This window comes from Peromyscus californicus, unplaced genomic scaffold, assembly GCF_007827085.1.
Source record: "Peromyscus californicus insignis strain IS unplaced genomic scaffold, ASM782708v3 Scaffold_17__1_contigs__length_78620276, whole genome shotgun sequence".
Classification (NCBI taxonomy): Eukaryota; Metazoa; Chordata; class Mammalia; order Rodentia; family Cricetidae; genus Peromyscus; species Peromyscus californicus.
The window spans coordinates 14,764,948-14,782,603 of record NW_026294469.1 but is presented as its reverse complement, the minus strand read 5'-3'; the positions used below and the strand labels follow the sequence as shown (position 1 = coordinate 14,782,603).

Genomic DNA, 17,656 nt, shown 5'->3' with positions numbered 1-17,656 from the left:
CAGCCTGAGTAGTAGATCCAGGATAGAAACCAGACAGAGCATCTCCAATCCTCCATGTCCACCCTTCTGTAAAGGGGGCCAGTGACAGCCAGAACTCCTGTGCAGCGAGTCCCCTACAAACACACACACATACACACACACACACACACACACACACACACACACATACACACACACACACACACACACACACACACACACGACCTATGACAAGCACATCACATGCCCCATCTCATCATGGAAGAGATGACAAGTGAGGCCTGAAAACCTCAGAGTCAATCCAGAAGATAGCACACGTACAAATCCGTGGGTCCGTGTGGCCTGTGAAACACAGCAGGAGAGGAAGGGACATATGCCCCCATGTCAGCCAGGCATCAAAACCCATGCTGTAAGGCACACACAGAACAATGCACCACCCCTTTTGCAAAGGAGATGCCCAAAGAGATTCACTGACCTGCTGAGAAGTAAAAACGAGGACTTAACATGGGTGTGTCTGGTTGCAAAGCTCTGGCTTCCAAAGGCCTGTTTTGAGATGTTGCCCACTGTAGCTGTGGGCCTTCAACCTGCCTAGTCTCCAAGAGCTGAGCCTGTCTGCTGCTGTCCACAGCATCCCCTATAGGATGCTCCTGCCACTATGAAAGAAGATGACACCATGGACAAGGATGACTCGACCTGGACAGGGGTCACACATGGATTTTAGGTACCCACAGGCATCCCTAAAGATATAGGAACCCTAGCATCTGTCTAGAAACAGGCCAACTATACCTAGTCCATGACTGTCACCAAAAGTGAGAACACTTTGTATTCAAGCCTTGGGTACCCGCCCCCCGCCCGCTGTCTTTCCACATGGTGTCTCTCACCCTCAGGATGTGGCGGGTCTGCGCATGAAGGACACAAGCATCCCTCCCAGGGATGGCAGCATCCTATGAAACTTATTCTTGTCTTCAAAGGAGGACACAGAAGCAGCAGAGCAGTGTTGGCTACAAGTTGAGTTCCCAGACTCTCTGACCTTCATTTTTTTTTTTTTTTTTTGGTTTTTCGAGACCAGGTTTCTCTGTGTAGCTTTGCGCCTTTCCTGGAACTCACTCGGTAGCCCAGGCTGGCCTCAAACTCACAGAGATCCACCTGCCTCTGCCTCCCAAGTGCTGGGATTAAAGGAGGGCACCACCACCGCCCAGCTGACCTTCAACTTCTAACTTCCCGTCACATACCTCCTGGTAAGCATCCAACGGTCTATTTCTGGGTTGAGGGCACAGAAGCCAAGGCAGGTCATCTCCTGAACAGGATGCTACCCTCTCTTCCAAAGATGGCCTCATTTATGAGTTATCCACTACCAATTCACATACCATTGTCCCCCAAAGTTTGTCATCCATTTTTCCACCTGTCATCCTTTGTGGTTACTCCAGGTCCCACAGCTGGAGAGCAAACTAATTCATACTTCCCTCTCCAAATGTGGGCAATCCAGCATCACACCATGATGTGCTGTGAATGTAAAAATGTCTCTATAGGCTCGTGTGTTTGAACACTTGGGTCCCAGCTGGTGGCACTGTTTTAGGAGGTTGTGAAACCTTTGAGGAGGTTGGGTCTGTCTGAGGGAAAAAAAGAATGAGTCACCAGAGGGTAAGCCTCACGGGTTGTAGACCAGCCCGGGCCCAGGCTGATCTCTCTATTTCCAGATCCTCCAAGATATCAACAAGCAGCTTGATGCTCCTCCTGCAACAGCTGTGGACCACCATGATGGACTGCACCCTCTCAAGTCGTGAGCCGGAACAATCCCTCCCTCGACTGACTTTTTTTCAGGTATGTATCACAGTGACAACATTAACACAGTGTGATGAGCGCAGCTGCGGCCAGCCACTCAGGTAGGAAGCAGTTTGCTTGGCCTCTGAGACCAGCCGCTGGCCAGGTAGGATGCTCTGCTAAAGCAGGCTAACTGCAACAGACTCATCCGAAAACAGTCTCTCACTCATAGCTCAAAACTGCGGCGACTTTTCTTACATCATTCAAAAAGCATTTGCTGAAAAAAAAAAATATCAAGGTAAAGAATATGTTTGCAAGACTAGGTTGCACTTCCAGTGGGCAGCAGTGTGTGTGACCTAGCATGGGCACATACTGTCTTCTCCAGAACAGCAAATGCCAAGCTGGTATCAGACTATGCACACGGATGACATCACATTTTATTTAAAACTCACTCCCTGTCTTTGACCTCGAATATTCTGGTCTTGAAAAGAACAAAACTCAGGGCACCTCCAGTTTAGTATTGATGAAGCAATACCTCTTCAATCAGAGTCACTGAGAGGAGGGGAGCAGAACAGCTGACCGTGCTGTCCACACACACACACGGACACAGACACCCACACATACACACACACACACGCAGACACATACACACACACACACACACGCACACATACATACACACAGACACACACACACGCACACATACATACACACACACACACACACACGGACACACGCACACGGACATGGACACAGACACACATACACACACACACGCAGACACATACATACACACATACACACACGCACACATACACACACATATATACACATACACACACGCACACATACATACATACACACACACATATACACATGCACAGGCACACATACACGCACAGGCGCACACACACACACACACACACACAGGGACACACACGGACACAGACACGGTTCATCCTTCCATCTGACAGGCCAGGCAGCCTCACACACACTGAAGCACAGCTGGACTAAAATACCACGTTCCCAATCCTATACCAGTCCACCTATACCCGAGAGCCTCTGCGTGGATCCTGGTAGCACAGGTGACAGTGCTCTTTGTCCTCATGAGGTCTGAACCACATGGGAACCAGAGAGGCAGATGGGGCCTTGCTTGAATTTCATCCAGAGGGCTTCCAAGACGCATCGCCGGCTCCACCGGGGCAGGTCACCAGCCCACGGCAAGCAGACTCTGGGAGCCCTTGGAAGAGGACAATCACTGCTTTCTCGAATGTTCACCCTCTTCCGTTAGGCAAGAGTGAAGAAGAGGGGGTGCAGGCAGGCTCTTCCTGCTGTCCTGGGCAGCTGGGGGAAGACCCTGCACTTGTCTTCAAACAAGGACAGAGCTGAGGATTCCAACGAGATGACCCCTCAGCAGAAGAAAATGAAAACCCAGGCCACACCATCTATGGAGAGGGAGTGCATGTCTAAAACACCGAACTCCAGGGAGGAACAACGAGTGGTTGTACTCACCAGGCTTTTAGTAACTGTGCAGTTACTCTGCCAGAAATCTGGAAACAGCACCACAACTGATAAGGATGGTTTTAGGCCCATACAATCTTGACAGGAATGGAACCCAAGCTTCCACTAATGAAAATCCTTCAGGACTCACAGAGGCCAGGCTCTTCACCTGATTCTTATTACAGCAGCCCCTCCTGACTCTACAGTCCCCTGTTGCTGGAGAAACTGTTATACACCACATCTAACCACCAGATGATGCTGGTTTGACAATCAGGATCCTATTAGTTTCTCAACTACCCTTTCCCCTCAACTACGACATCGCTCCAGGGCACCTGACACCCTGCACTACTGTCTGTCCCTGAGAAACAAACAGCTCCATTGTTGTCATGACTGGGTGGCTTCTGGGTCCCACACCATTTCTCTTAAGAAATAAAAATGTGGCTGGGAAGATGGTGTAGTAGGTAAGTGCTTGCCACTCACGCATGAGAATCTGAGTTAGTCCCCAGAACCCACAGAAAGCCAGATGCGGTAGTATGCATCTATAATTCCTGTGCTCTCACAGCAAGATGGAAGGCAGAGACAAGGAACCTTCAGAGGCTTGTCAAACAGCACAGCTGTGCCCACAGGCGGACCAACACAAGATGACGTTCTCTCAAACATGGGGGAAGATGAGGGCCAACCCTCAAGCTGTTCTCTAAACATCCACACAGGAGTAGAGCAAGCCTGCATCCACATTCATACACACATACACACACACACACATCCAACACACACACAGATATACACATACACACAAAAACACACACATATGCACACAGACACATACACATGCATGTACACATGCACACATACATACACAAGAACACACACATTAAAATGAAGAAAAAAATACATGGTTGCACAAACTTGTCTTCGTGAGGCGGGCAGGAGAATTCTAAGTTAAAGGCCTGCCTTAACTGTAGAGGGAGTTCTAGGCCAGCCTGGACAACTTAGTGGGTCCTTTCTCAAAAATATAAAGATGACTGAGGCTATATATAGCTCAGGGTTGAGCACTTGCCTACCATGGTCCTGGTTCTGGCCTCAACGCAACAAATAAAAGTGAAGGAACAGAGAGGAGGGGAAGTGAGAGAAGAAGAAAGAAAGAGAAGAAAGAGAGAGAGGAGGGAAGAAAAAAACATGCCAAAGGGGGACTACAGAAACAAACAAAAAACCCTAGCATGTTTTATTTTGGTCCATTGTATGAACTTCTTAGTTACCATTTAAATAATGAGTTTCACTGTGACATTTCACATGTATCAGCACATATTTTTAAATTTTATATAGATTATTGATTTTAGCTATGCACATGTGTGTGGGTATGTGCACATGAGGCGCCCTCCAAGGCATCAGATCTGAAGTTACAGGTGGCTATGAGCCGCCCGAAGTGAGTGCCAAGGTCCTCTGCAGAGCAGGGCTCACTCCTACCCTGCGCCATCCCTTCAGCACTCACACCTTCCTTTGGCTCTATCTGTCCCCCACTGACCTCTGCCCACCTCCCTGGTTGCTGATCCCCTCTCCCGCTTTCATGCCAAGTCTCTCTGTCCCCACTCCTCTCTCCCTCTAGACCTCTTCAACACTGCTCTCAGTGCTTAATCTTGGATTCTGGCACAACTTCACCTGGAGGTGACATCAAAAGCCCTTCCCCACGAGGCCCGTATCGGTGTCTCTTGCCTGACTTACTAACGTGCTGATCTGGGAACCCTCTGTTCCCTACCCATCCTATGCCAGACGCCACAGCCTGGAGCTCCTACGAGTCCTGACAAGGGCAAGACTGACTTCCACATCTTGGAGAAGAGCCAAGGGGAGGAAGGGCCACACCTACCACCCCAGGCCAGCCTACACTCAGTACCAGTCCCAGGCTGGTACACCTAGCAGCTTGGCTTGCAGAAGCCTGGTGTGAACAGCTGTGGGCATGCTCAGGCCATCTCATCTGACATGCCTACCTTGATTCCCTGTCTTCAAAATTTCTCTGATCTATACAGCACATGTGTGCATGAACACACACACACACACACACACACACACACACACACACACACACACACAGCGCCTTCCACGGGGCTTCTTTTTCAAGTCCCTAATGGGCTGGAAAATGGCTTCCTGAGGAAATGCAAAGCACCCATGGCCCTCTCCACTGCTTCCAGGCAGCATCTGAGCCCAAGCCTCAGCAAGCAAAGTGCCCGCTCAGCTCATCCCCAACAACCCCAGCACCCACAGCACCCACAGCAGGCCCCGTATCAGGCAACTCTGCCTTGTGCAAACGTAAGTTTTCAACGGCCAAGCTTTATCAACCCATAGTCAAGATAAGTTAACTGGGAAAAGGAAATGTGAAGATGTACCTTTAACACAGGGATGGGGTATTGCTAGGATTTCCTGTGTGGGAAGCACAATATCATGTCCCAGTCTCACACTTAATACAATTCTGTATAGGGAGAATGGGGTCCCTCAAGCATTAGAGGCAAACTAAGCATCTCATGTACATCATCCGCCTCCTCGGGGAGAGACCAGATCCTCCGACTGTGAGAGCTGCTACATCAGTGCAATTCACCTTCACTCTAACAATTGGATTGTGGGTTTTGAGAATGTGTAGCAGCTCAGGCTGCCCTTTTACTTGCTATGTACATCAGGCTGTCCTCAGACTCATGGCAAATCCTCCTGTCTCTGTCTCCCAAGTGCTAGGATTATAGGCATGGGCCACTGCATTTTTCTAATAATTGGTAAAGCCACAGACAACAAGACTGCTTTTTGATGTTGGTGACACCTGCCACATGTGCCCAGTGCTTGATGTATGACAGGGAACAGTGCTCAGAGTGTACACACATATGCTTCAGCGTGTTACCAGCAGCAGCGGGAAGCACCAGGTCCCTTGATCCTTACTGCTACAGGTAAGTGGAGAGATCTGCCAGGGGTGGGGTGTCACGCTCCTAGACACAGAGGCCTAGGACATAAACTCTGGTCTGTCTTCTGCCCATTCTTTGAACCTACAAACCAAGATTCAAAGTGAGCGCTTTCATGGTTCTGGTGTCAATGAAATATTTATGTAATCCTCACAATTCTGAAACAAAATACTCTTCCCTTTGACAAGTAAGGTCACCTGTTCAAGGACATGTAGTTTCTCAGGGGCAAGTCTGACGTCAGTCTGTACTCCCCCATTCTCCCAGAGCTGGGCTAGTCAAGGACTCATCCAGAGGCCAGAAGACAGTTGTTCTTGGTCAAGGATATGAGGAAGCAAAGCACAAAGCGGATATAGCACCAGGCAGTCAGGCAGACCTGGGTCCAGCTCTGCCTGCGAGGCCTTGGCTGAGTACCAGGACCGCTGAGTGGCTAACTTCCTCATCTACTAAATGGGAACTGTAACTCCTGTATTAAATGAGGTGACATCTGCTGAATGCTTTTTGCTCAGTGCCCATCAGGAAGCAGAAGCATTAAGAGCTTAGCGGGAATTTATCTTTCTACTTCTGTGCAAAAGACAACCTGTTAAAAAGTAGATTGTCTCTATTGAAACCAGGCATTTCCAGTCAGCAGCTAGGCAGATGTGGACTTGAAGAGCATCCTTGGTCTTACTCTGGGTTCCAAAGCGAGCAACTGAACCTCCTCAAATCTCTCTCCTTCTGTAAAGCAATGTGTCCAGAGAATAAATGGATAACATATTAAACTTGTACATAGCAGTTGCCCAAGGACAGCAGCCCTGCCTCGATTTTGATCTTGAGAAATGCCCTGGCCTTGACCTCCACAGTGGGGAGGCTTTCAGGATTCACCATGATGCTAACTCTGCTTCTAGACGAAAACATCAGAGCTATGTCTCCACGTTCGTTCCAGTTATCTTCCCATGTGACATCACAGGACATACTTGCCCACTCAGGGGGATGTTTGAGTTTTGTGCCTTCATCTGCTCATCCCTAAGTGACATCTCGGGCCACACAGCACATTAAGGCAGGTGGAAGCTTATCAAAGAACCCACAGGGACAGGAGAGTGGAAGGCGTCTCCAAAGGCATCCATTCTAGCACACATCGGTGCCCTGTACAGCTCGTCCACAAGGCCCTGGACCAGGATTCCTACCACAACCTCTCAACCACACAGCTAGGGAGACTCGAGAAAGCCACAGAGCAGCCTCAAGGGAGCAGCGTCCTGCCTCTTCACTTCATTTATAAACACAAACAATAGTTTACTTATAGGTCTCTCTTCATTTAAGATGACACTTGATAAACCCTCCCAAACTTCCTCCTCCGCTCTTCTGTCTCTATTCCATCATCCATCATTTCAAGTTCAAGTACTAGAGTAAATGTTCCAATGTTGACTTTCTTTTTCTACCTTTAAATTAAACCCTGAATCAGTCCCCTGCTGTACCTAGTTTTATCTGGTTTTGACTTGAGGGGGGTCCAAGTTTAAATACGTCCCACTAGGTATTTCCAATACAATAAAAAATGGGCAAAATGCTTCCATGATCTTCCAAGAATCCCTTTTCCTGAATCTATGGCCAAGACACAAATAACATGTTAATACGCACCTAATCCTGAGAAGGACACCTTTGAAAAGCAATGCACAATGGAACATCCACCCTCCTTCTGAACTCCTGCATCCTCTGGGTATCAAAATGTCTGGAAAAGGGACAAAGCAATCTGTTTCCCAACACTGACCCTGATTGTCCCATAATAGAACTGACTCCATCCCCTCACAGCAACAGCCATGGGCACAGAGCTCTGCTCACCAGAGCTTGCACTGTACTGCACAGTGGCCAGACACGTGATGGGAAAACACATAAGGCAATAGAAATCACTCCAAAGCACAGTGATAATCTAACAGGGTTGCTTCCCGGACATCACTGAAGGTTTTGCTGGCTGGCAGTGTTTTACAGTCTAACTGCTAGCCTGTGGTGTATACTACCAGCAACCCCTTGTCATTCTAGCCACAGGTATCCCTACCAAATTACTCAAGGCAGTTCTTCTTACCAAAATTTGTGTTCCTTTCCAGGTTAGACGTCATCTCTCAGCCAGTACAAAGCAAGCAAATTAGTAATGGTCCGAATGTGAAGTTCAATTCCTAATATCCCATATCTGAAGATCTTTAGTGATAAAATGAAACTAAGCCCTAGGGATGTGATAGACAGTTTAAATAAAATCATAGAGGAGAGCTGAGAACCACTTGAAACAAAGCTGCCTAAGAGATCTTAATTCACGTGTGTTCACATCTGTATTTCCTTTCTTGGAACCTCTGATCCCACAGCCCGACATAGCTTTATTGGGAGGTTCTCAGGCTCCATCTCTCACAGTATCTCCTGTCTTAACTCTGCCCTGCAGTCAATTCTGCAGAGGTGAGAGACCAGAGCGTCAAGTGAATTCCTGAGCTGCTCTTTTTATTTTTATTGAGAATTCAATCTATGATCTATGCATCCCAAGATCTCATCATCCATGGAGAGATGGGCAACAGCCTGCACAGTTCCCAACATCTCAAGACAAGAAACTCATGCAGGTGTGTGTTACAGTCTCCCTGGGTCTCTTCACTCTTCCTTTTGGTAGATGATGGAAGTATGGGTAATTGGGCACATATAGCAATCACAGTCTGACTCAGGTCCCTTAGAAAGATGGCAGAGTGGGGAGACAGTGACCCACTTAGGAATCTCTTCCCACACTAGACACGTGGACATTCTGTGGGGTCTGCCACCTAGGACCTGAGACAGACTGATAGGAAACAGATGGTGTGAGACACTTATCTGATTAACGCACAGAGCTTGTTTTAACATAGAAAACAGAACTGCAGGCAAAACTGGGTCACAGGCTTGATAGGGTATAAAAGGCAAGAGGTTTAAAATAAAAGTCACTTACTGCAGTCCCTCTGGATTCCAAACCTACCCCCGACCCCCACCCCCACGCTGAAGCTGTGGCTAGCAAGATAGTAAACACCTATGTGGAAATCAAAGGTAAAGAATCCGAGTTTCTGGGGAAACCTGGGATCCTGGCACACAGAGACAGAAACAGGAAGTATAGCCTCTGTACCTGACCCCACTAGAGATTACATGGTTGGTCATTGTGGTGTCCAGTAATGAAGCCTAGAGCTAGCCCTCCCCAACCCAAGAATTCGGTACAGAAGTACCTCTGCGGGGAGGCAGCGCATGATCGGTCAGCTGTAAGTCTGAGACCTGGAGACAGAGGAAGCAATGACGGCCAGGGAGGCAAAATGGCCAAATGGCTCAGGGCACGGGGGTCCTCCTGGCCTGGGAGCAGCCAGCTTGACTTTCTTTCTCAGTCACATGGTATTCATGTCAGGGACCAGCAGCACTCGCATGGGTCTGCCAGCACCCAAGGTGCCAGATAGCCAAGCTAACTTGTCCAGGCCTGGTACCATAGCACTCACAGCAGTTCCTCATCCTCCTTAAGTAACACAGAATATCACCAAGGACTGTCAGACCCACAAGGGGTTTGTTTGTTTTTCTGTTTCCTGAAGAAAACCCCCCAATTTGAAGGGAAATTTCAAACCACAGGCAGAGCCAAGAAGTACAGGTCATGTGTTTAAACTAATGTCCCAAAGTCCAGTGTCCCCCTGTCACTCACCAAAGGCAGTGCTGGGAAAGGAGGTTGGAGGGGGAGTTTTCCCAAAGGGCTAGTGGGGCTCTGTTGAAAATCAGCAAGATCTGTAGAGGGAAAGATGGGAGAGGTGGGGGAGTTGCGCCAGCCTATTTAAAAGTACGGGATAGACAAAGGACTTAAGAGAGATGAACAGAGCCAGCTGCATAGTGGTGGCGCACGCCTTTAATCCCAGCATTCGGTAGGCAGAGGCAGGCAGAGCTCTGTGAGTTTGAGGCCAACCTGGTCTATAGAGCGAGTTCAAGGACAGCCAGGGTTATACAGAAAAACTGTCTCAAAAGAACAAAAAGATTAAATTTTTTTAAAGAAAGGATGAAAAGAAAAGAAAGGTGAATATGATTGTGAGCTAAGGGTGTGGAGGGAGGGACTGGTGGTCATGCGTTACAGCTCTGTCCCTTTGAACCCAGAGTCCTGGGCACCACAGCTGTGACAGAGGTTTGGATACTGGACAAAACCTATGCCTTGCCTGAGTCCTGCTGCCACTCTGCACCACACACTCATCCCTCCCTTCAGCAATGGCAGCTAGTGCTGGCCCAGGCTCCTGCCCGCTGAGACGTCATGCAGGGGCCGCGGGAGAGCTCTATTGCTAAGGGCTGGCCTGCAAACGTGGGACCGTGAGTTTCATCCTCAAAGCTCATTGTTTTAATATTTGTGTGTGAGTGTTTTGTCTACGTGTATGTATGTGTAACATGTGCATGCCTGGTACCTACAGAGACCGGAATAGGGTGCTAGATCCCCTGGAACTGGAGTTACAGGTGATTGTGAACTGTCATATGGGGGTTGGGAGTCAAACCCTGGTCGTCTGTAAGAGCCACAAGTGCTCTTAGCCACTAAGCCACCTCTCCAGCACCAGAACTCATTTTTCAAAAGTGCTAGGCCTGGTAGCACACACTTACCATCTTAGCTCTGTGACAGGCAGGCCCCTGGGGCTCACCGGCCAGCCAGTCTAGTCCAGTTGGTAAGTTCCAGGTCAGTGAGAAACACCCATTCTCAAAACAAAACAAAAAACGGTAGATGACATCTGAGGAACACAGAAGGTTGGTCTCTGACCGTCACACAAACACACATATACACAGACAGACATACACACACAGACAGACATACACACACAGACACACACACACACACACACACACACACACACACGTGTGCATGCACACATACGTGCACGCACACGTGTACCCTCAGCTCACTACTGTCACAGTTCTAATACTTGATGCACATAGCTACACTGCTTAGCCTGAAGAAGGAGATTCTTTGCACCCTGTACATGGACACCTCACTTTGCTGGTGCCTCAATTGCAGGCACCTGACTCCTTCTCTCCATCTGTGGATAAAATACCTCCTCCCATGTTCTTCTCTTTAAGTGTGTTCTTTCTGCCTCTGCCTTGACCTTCTGAGCAGGATGGCAAGCCTCATGCAGATACTGCTTACTCCAGCTTGCCAACATCTTCCCACTTCTCCATCTCCACGCCCCAAGCTCACTGTCACAAAGACTGAGGAAAGGGCACCGACGACCTGCTGCCAAGCTGTCGTCTTTCAGCGTCTTCAGCTAAATGGCACCCTTTTCATTCTGTGCTGGACACTTGTAAACATGGTCCTTCTGGGCACCCGAGGACCAATCAACAGGATTGACTTTTCTTGAAGGAAAGATAAGATCAACTTCAGAAGAATGAGAGACAAAAGTTTTAAAGCCAAGCCAAAAAAAAAAAAAAAAAAAAAAAAAGTCAGCCAGTACAAAGCCCAGCCGTGTCAGCTAAGGATCTGTATCAGCTGTTGTTGAGGATGCTGTGATCAAGCAAGAAGCAACTTAGAAGAGGAAGGGTTATTTGGTTCGTGGTTGGGTGGGATACAGCCCATCACGGCGGGGAAAGCAGGGCTGCAGGTGGCTCTGTCGATGCCAGGGTGTGCCTGTTCACATCTCAACCGGGCGGGAAGCAGGGAGGGGAATTCCGGCACTCAGCTGACTTCTCTCTCCGATTTTATTCTTCCCCTCCAAATGCCCAGGGGATGATAGCGCCCATGTTTAGGACCGGTCTTTCCTCTTTAGTTACACAAATGCTCTCTGGAAACATCCTCAAGACATGCCAGGTCCATCGTCCAGGTGATTCTAAACCAGCCACATTGGTGAATAAGATCAACATCACAGGTTCTCACAATTTCCACAGTTTTCCTTTTCTTTCTTTCTTGTTGTTGTTGTTGGTTTTCTGAGACAGGGTCTTACTATGTAGCTGTGGCTGTCCTGGAATTCACTATGTTGACCAGGCTGGCCTCAAACTCACAGAGATCTATCTACCTGCCTCCGCCTCCCGAGTGCTGGGATTAAAGGCGTGCACCACTATGGCCAGCCACACTTTTTCCTCCTACATCCTAGACTCCACCCTAACGTGGCACTTCTTCAGGCCCTTCTGTCTGTTCCTCGTGTAACTCTCTCATCCAAGCCAGTTCCTTGGAGGGCTTTTCTGGGGTTGAAATAGGATCCCTGGCAGGATCAAAAAAAATTTTTTTTCTACTAACTTCATAAAATGCAGACTTCTCCTGCTGATCAGAGATTTCTTTTTTTAATTTAGATCTGTAGGTTCACGGCTAAGATGGAAACACCAATGCTTTTATCTCTTTAGGGATCGAAGCTGAATTAAGAAGGCGACGTATGCATTGTTTGCTATAATACATTACATCAGGCATTCCTACTAAAAATATCCAAAAGAAAAGCCATAGCAAGGAGGATCGTAAAGGTAGGGAAGCCTGGGGCTCCTCTACAGCATGTTCTCACTCCAGCTTCCTGCCAAACACGTCCCAACTGCTGCACTATCGCACAGACCTGTCACAGAGATTAGCCAGGACCATCACCACAGAGCCCCTGTGGCCTGTGGTTCTTGTGAAGGTTGCCCAGTTGCTAACCTGAAAGACTGTGCTCCACACTTATCCCCATGGGTGCAGGCTTCCAAGGTTAGCGCTGGACAATTCCAAACACATGTCACCTCTCATTCATCAGCACTCGCTCTGGACTGTAAACATCGCTACACTCCATAAAAGCAGGGGTGAAGGGGGAGGTGAGGAAAACACCAACTTGCTAGTGTGATAGGCCCATGGGACAAAAGCTTATCATGGGTCCTTTCAGTACCACCATGGGTGCAAAGCAAGGTTTTCAGGGCGCTGTGTATCATGGTGAACCTCTGGCAGCAGCTGCATCCAACACCTTCAGTTCAGCAGCTACTTCCAACACCTTCGGGGATGAATCCGTTTCTCACATAGCCATGAGTAGAAATGATCTTGAGAAGAAAGCAGGACTCCGCTGATATGAAAGGTTTGCCCCCTTGTTTCCCTTTGTCATTCAACTGGAGGCTGCTCCAGCTTTTGTTCACTGTTTTGCTTAGTTTTGTGTTATGCTGTTTTGTTGTTACAACAAAGAAATGGCATCTTCTGCTGCCCCATGGAAAGGGAAGGCTTATGTCACAATGGGAAGAGACACTTCAGAAGCAGAGGCATGCATTCCGCCTTCCATACATAGCCAGACAGTACTACTCAAGTGGGGTCTGAATGGAGCTACTGCAGATCTCACTAAAAGAAGAAAATGGTCCCAGCAGGACAGTGTTCAGTGCAAAGGAAACCTATTGTCTCGGACATCAGTCTATACATCCAAACCCTCCAGGGCCTGTGGCAACTGATGGTATAGACTGATGAAAGCAGAAAAGCCTTTCAAAGTTGGGCATGCACTCCTTGAGACCTTGTTTTCACTTACACTCTGGGGGCTGAGTACCATTTCTTACCTTTGCAGAGACACAGACATAGATGGTCCACAAACTAGAATTTCCCATGAGTCTTCTGGAATGAAGCATTCTGGCAGCATGGTCTATGGGTAAGCAATTCAGTTCCCTCGAAGTCAAGCAAGAGCTGAAACCATTTGTGAACACTGGAATCCATCTAAGTGTTTCCAACATCCTTCACCTTTCATAGACGTCGGAACACACTTGACTTAAATGTTTTTGTAATGACTAATTTTGATTCGTTTCCAAAACAGTCAGTGAATTTTTAAAGCCACGGCTTTTTATATCCACAATGAGTTGATCAAACATTTGGGGTACTATTTCATCAAATTAGATGTTTGCACTAACCAGGGCAAATTGGTATAAGGAAGTTTGAGAACACACACGCACACACACATGCACACTCATCAGTAACTGATTAAACCCTCCAGGCATTATAGTGGACATGTCCTAGTCACACCACATGGGTTGAACTAGCTGCTGAGGATCAATACTGTGGGACAAAGCATGTGCTCTACATTAATTATACAGAATCATATAATTATAATACAGTACAGTAAGTAGCTAATAACACAGAAGCTGTTTTAAAAAGTTTTCTGGTTAAAATATTTAAGTATTCATATTGGCTTGGTTGTATTTATATTTGGTATAATTTATATTGCATGGTATGGTATTTATATTGCAAATGTGAGTATTGGTTTGTTTATAAGCAATATATCCTGTATCCCATGTGCTGGCCTTGGACTTACTAAGCATCCAAAAACAGCATTGAACTCCTGATCCCCGCTACCTCCACCTCCCAAGTGCTGGGAGTAAAGGTGTGCATCACCCTACTCAGTTTATATGTTGGTGGAGATCAAACCAAAGGTCTTTTGGGTGCCAGACAGGCACATTACCAGTTGAGCTGTATTCCTTGCCCACAAACACATTTTCTAAAAAGGATTTAGTACCTTCAAATTTGGAGCCAGACCACTCTAATAAAAGTCAACTTTCCATTGCCTTTCTGTCCCCAGGAAAAGTCAATTCACACTTATGTCCCAAGTCTCCTGGGGGCGGGGGGGGGGGGGGGGTCTGCTGCATTTCAATGTTAGACTTCAGTGTTATTTCTCACCTGATATGTGCTTGACCTCATTCTTGATTTGGGATGAAAGCTGGGAGAAATTTACACAAAGTGATGGGTCACAGGATTTTTCTTTGGTTAGACATATTTCATACATGTGAAACAACTGATTTGATGCAATGTAGTGTCCATGTATGTGGCAGCCATGACAGCCATGGCAGATTAGACAATCAATGTTACCCACATGTCCCACAGACCTTCCAGGTTTCCAAAAACATTACAGCCCACTCTACGTCGTCCTCCAGTCCCTGAGGACTTGGGAGTCATCTGCACAATCATTGCTGCTTTAGAGTAATACAAAGGTTGACACTTGCCGCCACTCCAAGCATTTGGCACCAAAGTAAAATGACATAAATTCCCCTTAGTGTCCAGCTGCCCCCTCATCCATCAGGAATAAGAAGGGACCAGAAAGTGTTCCTTCCATTCCATCCACGAATCCTTTGCTTCGGGTACAGGCCAGCATCAGTAGCATGACTGACATTCCCCTGACCGGAGGAGGCCTGAAGACCACCGCTAACACCAAGTAAAAGCAAACACAAGCACATATGAGATAGTTAATGCAGAGAGCAAACTTCGTTTTCTTCCTTTTTATGATTTTAAATTCTTGGTTGCCCCCAGCTTAGTACTAGAAGGAATCTACCATTCATGTGAGGCATATATAATCCATTTCTTCCCAGTGAACCCATGACTGCAGTGGGGGAAACAGTGACTGCAGGAATAACCCAGTGGTCCCCCAATGACCACAGGAAAGCCATTGGGAACCACGAGTACCTTGCTTACTTAGCTCTGTGACAGCCAATCTTCACTCTCAAGTTGACTCCAGTTGGAATCTCCAGGGAAATGTAAATCTGGGTATGTGTGTTTCCGAAGCTGTTTCCAGAAAGACTTAACTCAAGGGGGAAGGCCTGCCCTGAATGTGGGCGTCCAGGAGTCAATAAAAAGGAGAAAGCCAACTGAGCACCAGTATTCATCTCCCTCTGCCTCCTGACTACATGTGTAATGTGGCAGCTGCCTCATGCCCATGCCCTTCCGCCTTTCCTGCCATAGAGAACTGGATTCCCTCAAACTGTAAGGCAAAAATAAAAAACAAACCTTTGCATCCAAAGTTGCTTCCTGTCCGGTATTTGATTACAGCAGCATGAAAAGTAGCTGACATACTATTTCACACTCTGCACCCCCACTCTCTCCACTGACCCACGAGTTCCTACCAGTCACCTGACCACACCTGGGGTCTCAGGCTCCACTTCCCCAAAAGCAAGCTTCAAGGAGCCATATGAAGGATCGCTTCAGCTGGGTAAATGCCCTCACTAGTGACAATCCAGGAAGAACCTCGTGACTTCTAGAATTATCTCCATCAGTGACCTCAAGCTGTCTTATCTCTAGTCACACTCAAAAGAGCAAAGGAAGCCCAAAATAAACAGGGCTTCGAAACTGATTGCTAGAAGTGGCTTTCCCAAAATTCCAGAAACCCACGAGGGCTAGCCCAGGCAGATAACATGACAATTACAGTTTCTAACTGTGTCATTTCCCATCACACATGATCACTGAGAGCAGACAGCAAGCATGCCTGCCTCAGACGCCACTCACCAATGCAGGCATGAACCCTCACAGACAGCTGTGTCCTCAGAATAATGCTGTTCTTCTTGCCCCGCCTAAGAGAGACAGGAGACAAAACACAGGTATCAGCAGAGGCAATGGCACCCAACAACCTGAATGTCAGCACACCCACCTAAAAGAGATGTCCAGCAAGCAGGGACCTAATCTAAACAAGAATATATCCTGAAATAGCATATCACAAGGCTTCAAAGGAACAAACATGGGAAACTTTGGCTTTTCTGGATTAGCATATGTGTTTTATCCCCAAGTCCACTTCCCAGAGTCTAGGTGGCCAGCGTGACCATGTGGGGAAGATTTTTAAATCTGAACCCATGGAGTGAAATCTCTGCAATATAACAACACAATCTGCTTGCTCGTTCCCAGGGCTATTTTAAATTGTTTTTTACATATATAGGAAAAGGGAACACATACTCCCATCTGGAAGAGCTGCTCTGTTGGTATCCATTCAAGGTTGCCAGGGCTTCTCCTTTAAATTCTTACTGAAAGATAGAGTCCACCAAGGACACTTGCAGGCTACTTATGATTGGCCCTGGCAATATGCATACTCCCTACCTCACCTCGAATCTTCCTTGCCTTAGTTTCCAGGAGGAAGAAAGGGCCTGGACCTCCCCAGCTCCATTCCCACTGGGCCTGTCCTAGGTAGGCCCTTGTATGCAGAGACAGAGCCAAGACTGGGCATAAAGTGTACAGTGGGAGATACCATGGGTCCTGGCTACATGCGGGTAACAAGGGCCTTGAGACTAGAGAACGCCAGGAAGCCTGCAGATGAAGGCAAGCTGAGAGAGCAAACCATCCAGGAACAGGAACATGGCAGGTCCTCCTGTGACTGAATCCCTTCCCCATCCTCATCGCTTCTTCCAGGGCCTCGGTTGGGACAGAACCTGGCAGAGCCTTCCAGCATCCTAGTCTTAGGGTTGTGTAGGGAGGGGACATAGAGCCCAAGTAGCGACGGCATCAATTATATGTTTCATTTTTGATTTTTTTTTTTTTTTGGTTTTTCGAGACAGAGTTTCTCTGTATAGTTTTGCGCCTTTTTTGAGCCCAGAAAAGAAGAGCATGCATGGCTTTAAATTTATTATTAGAAAGGGAAGGGGGAAACCAGTTACATAGTCCTAGGAAACTATGTGGTGGCCTCCAGTCTTCAGTTGCCTGTGGATGTCATAGTGTCGTTTTTCTTCACAGCAGAGTAGAACTTCTTTATCTAGTTATCTGTTGATGGACACCTAGGCTGGCTCCATTTCTTACTCATCACGACTCTCCCTTACATACTCAGAATCAAAAGACCTGTTTA

General features: G+C 47.5%; 1 protein-coding gene across 1 annotated transcript in view; it reads right to left on the bottom strand.

Annotated features, from left to right (window-relative positions):
- Fhod3 (formin homology 2 domain containing 3) overlaps window positions 1-17,656 on the bottom strand; it is a 428,882-nt gene that overhangs the window by 349,751 nt on the left and 61,475 nt on the right. Inside the window, 1 exon segment of the mRNA XM_052741682.1 lies at window positions 16,336-16,400. Within this exon segment, the coding sequence (XP_052597642.1) occupies window positions 16,336-16,400 (65 nt within the window).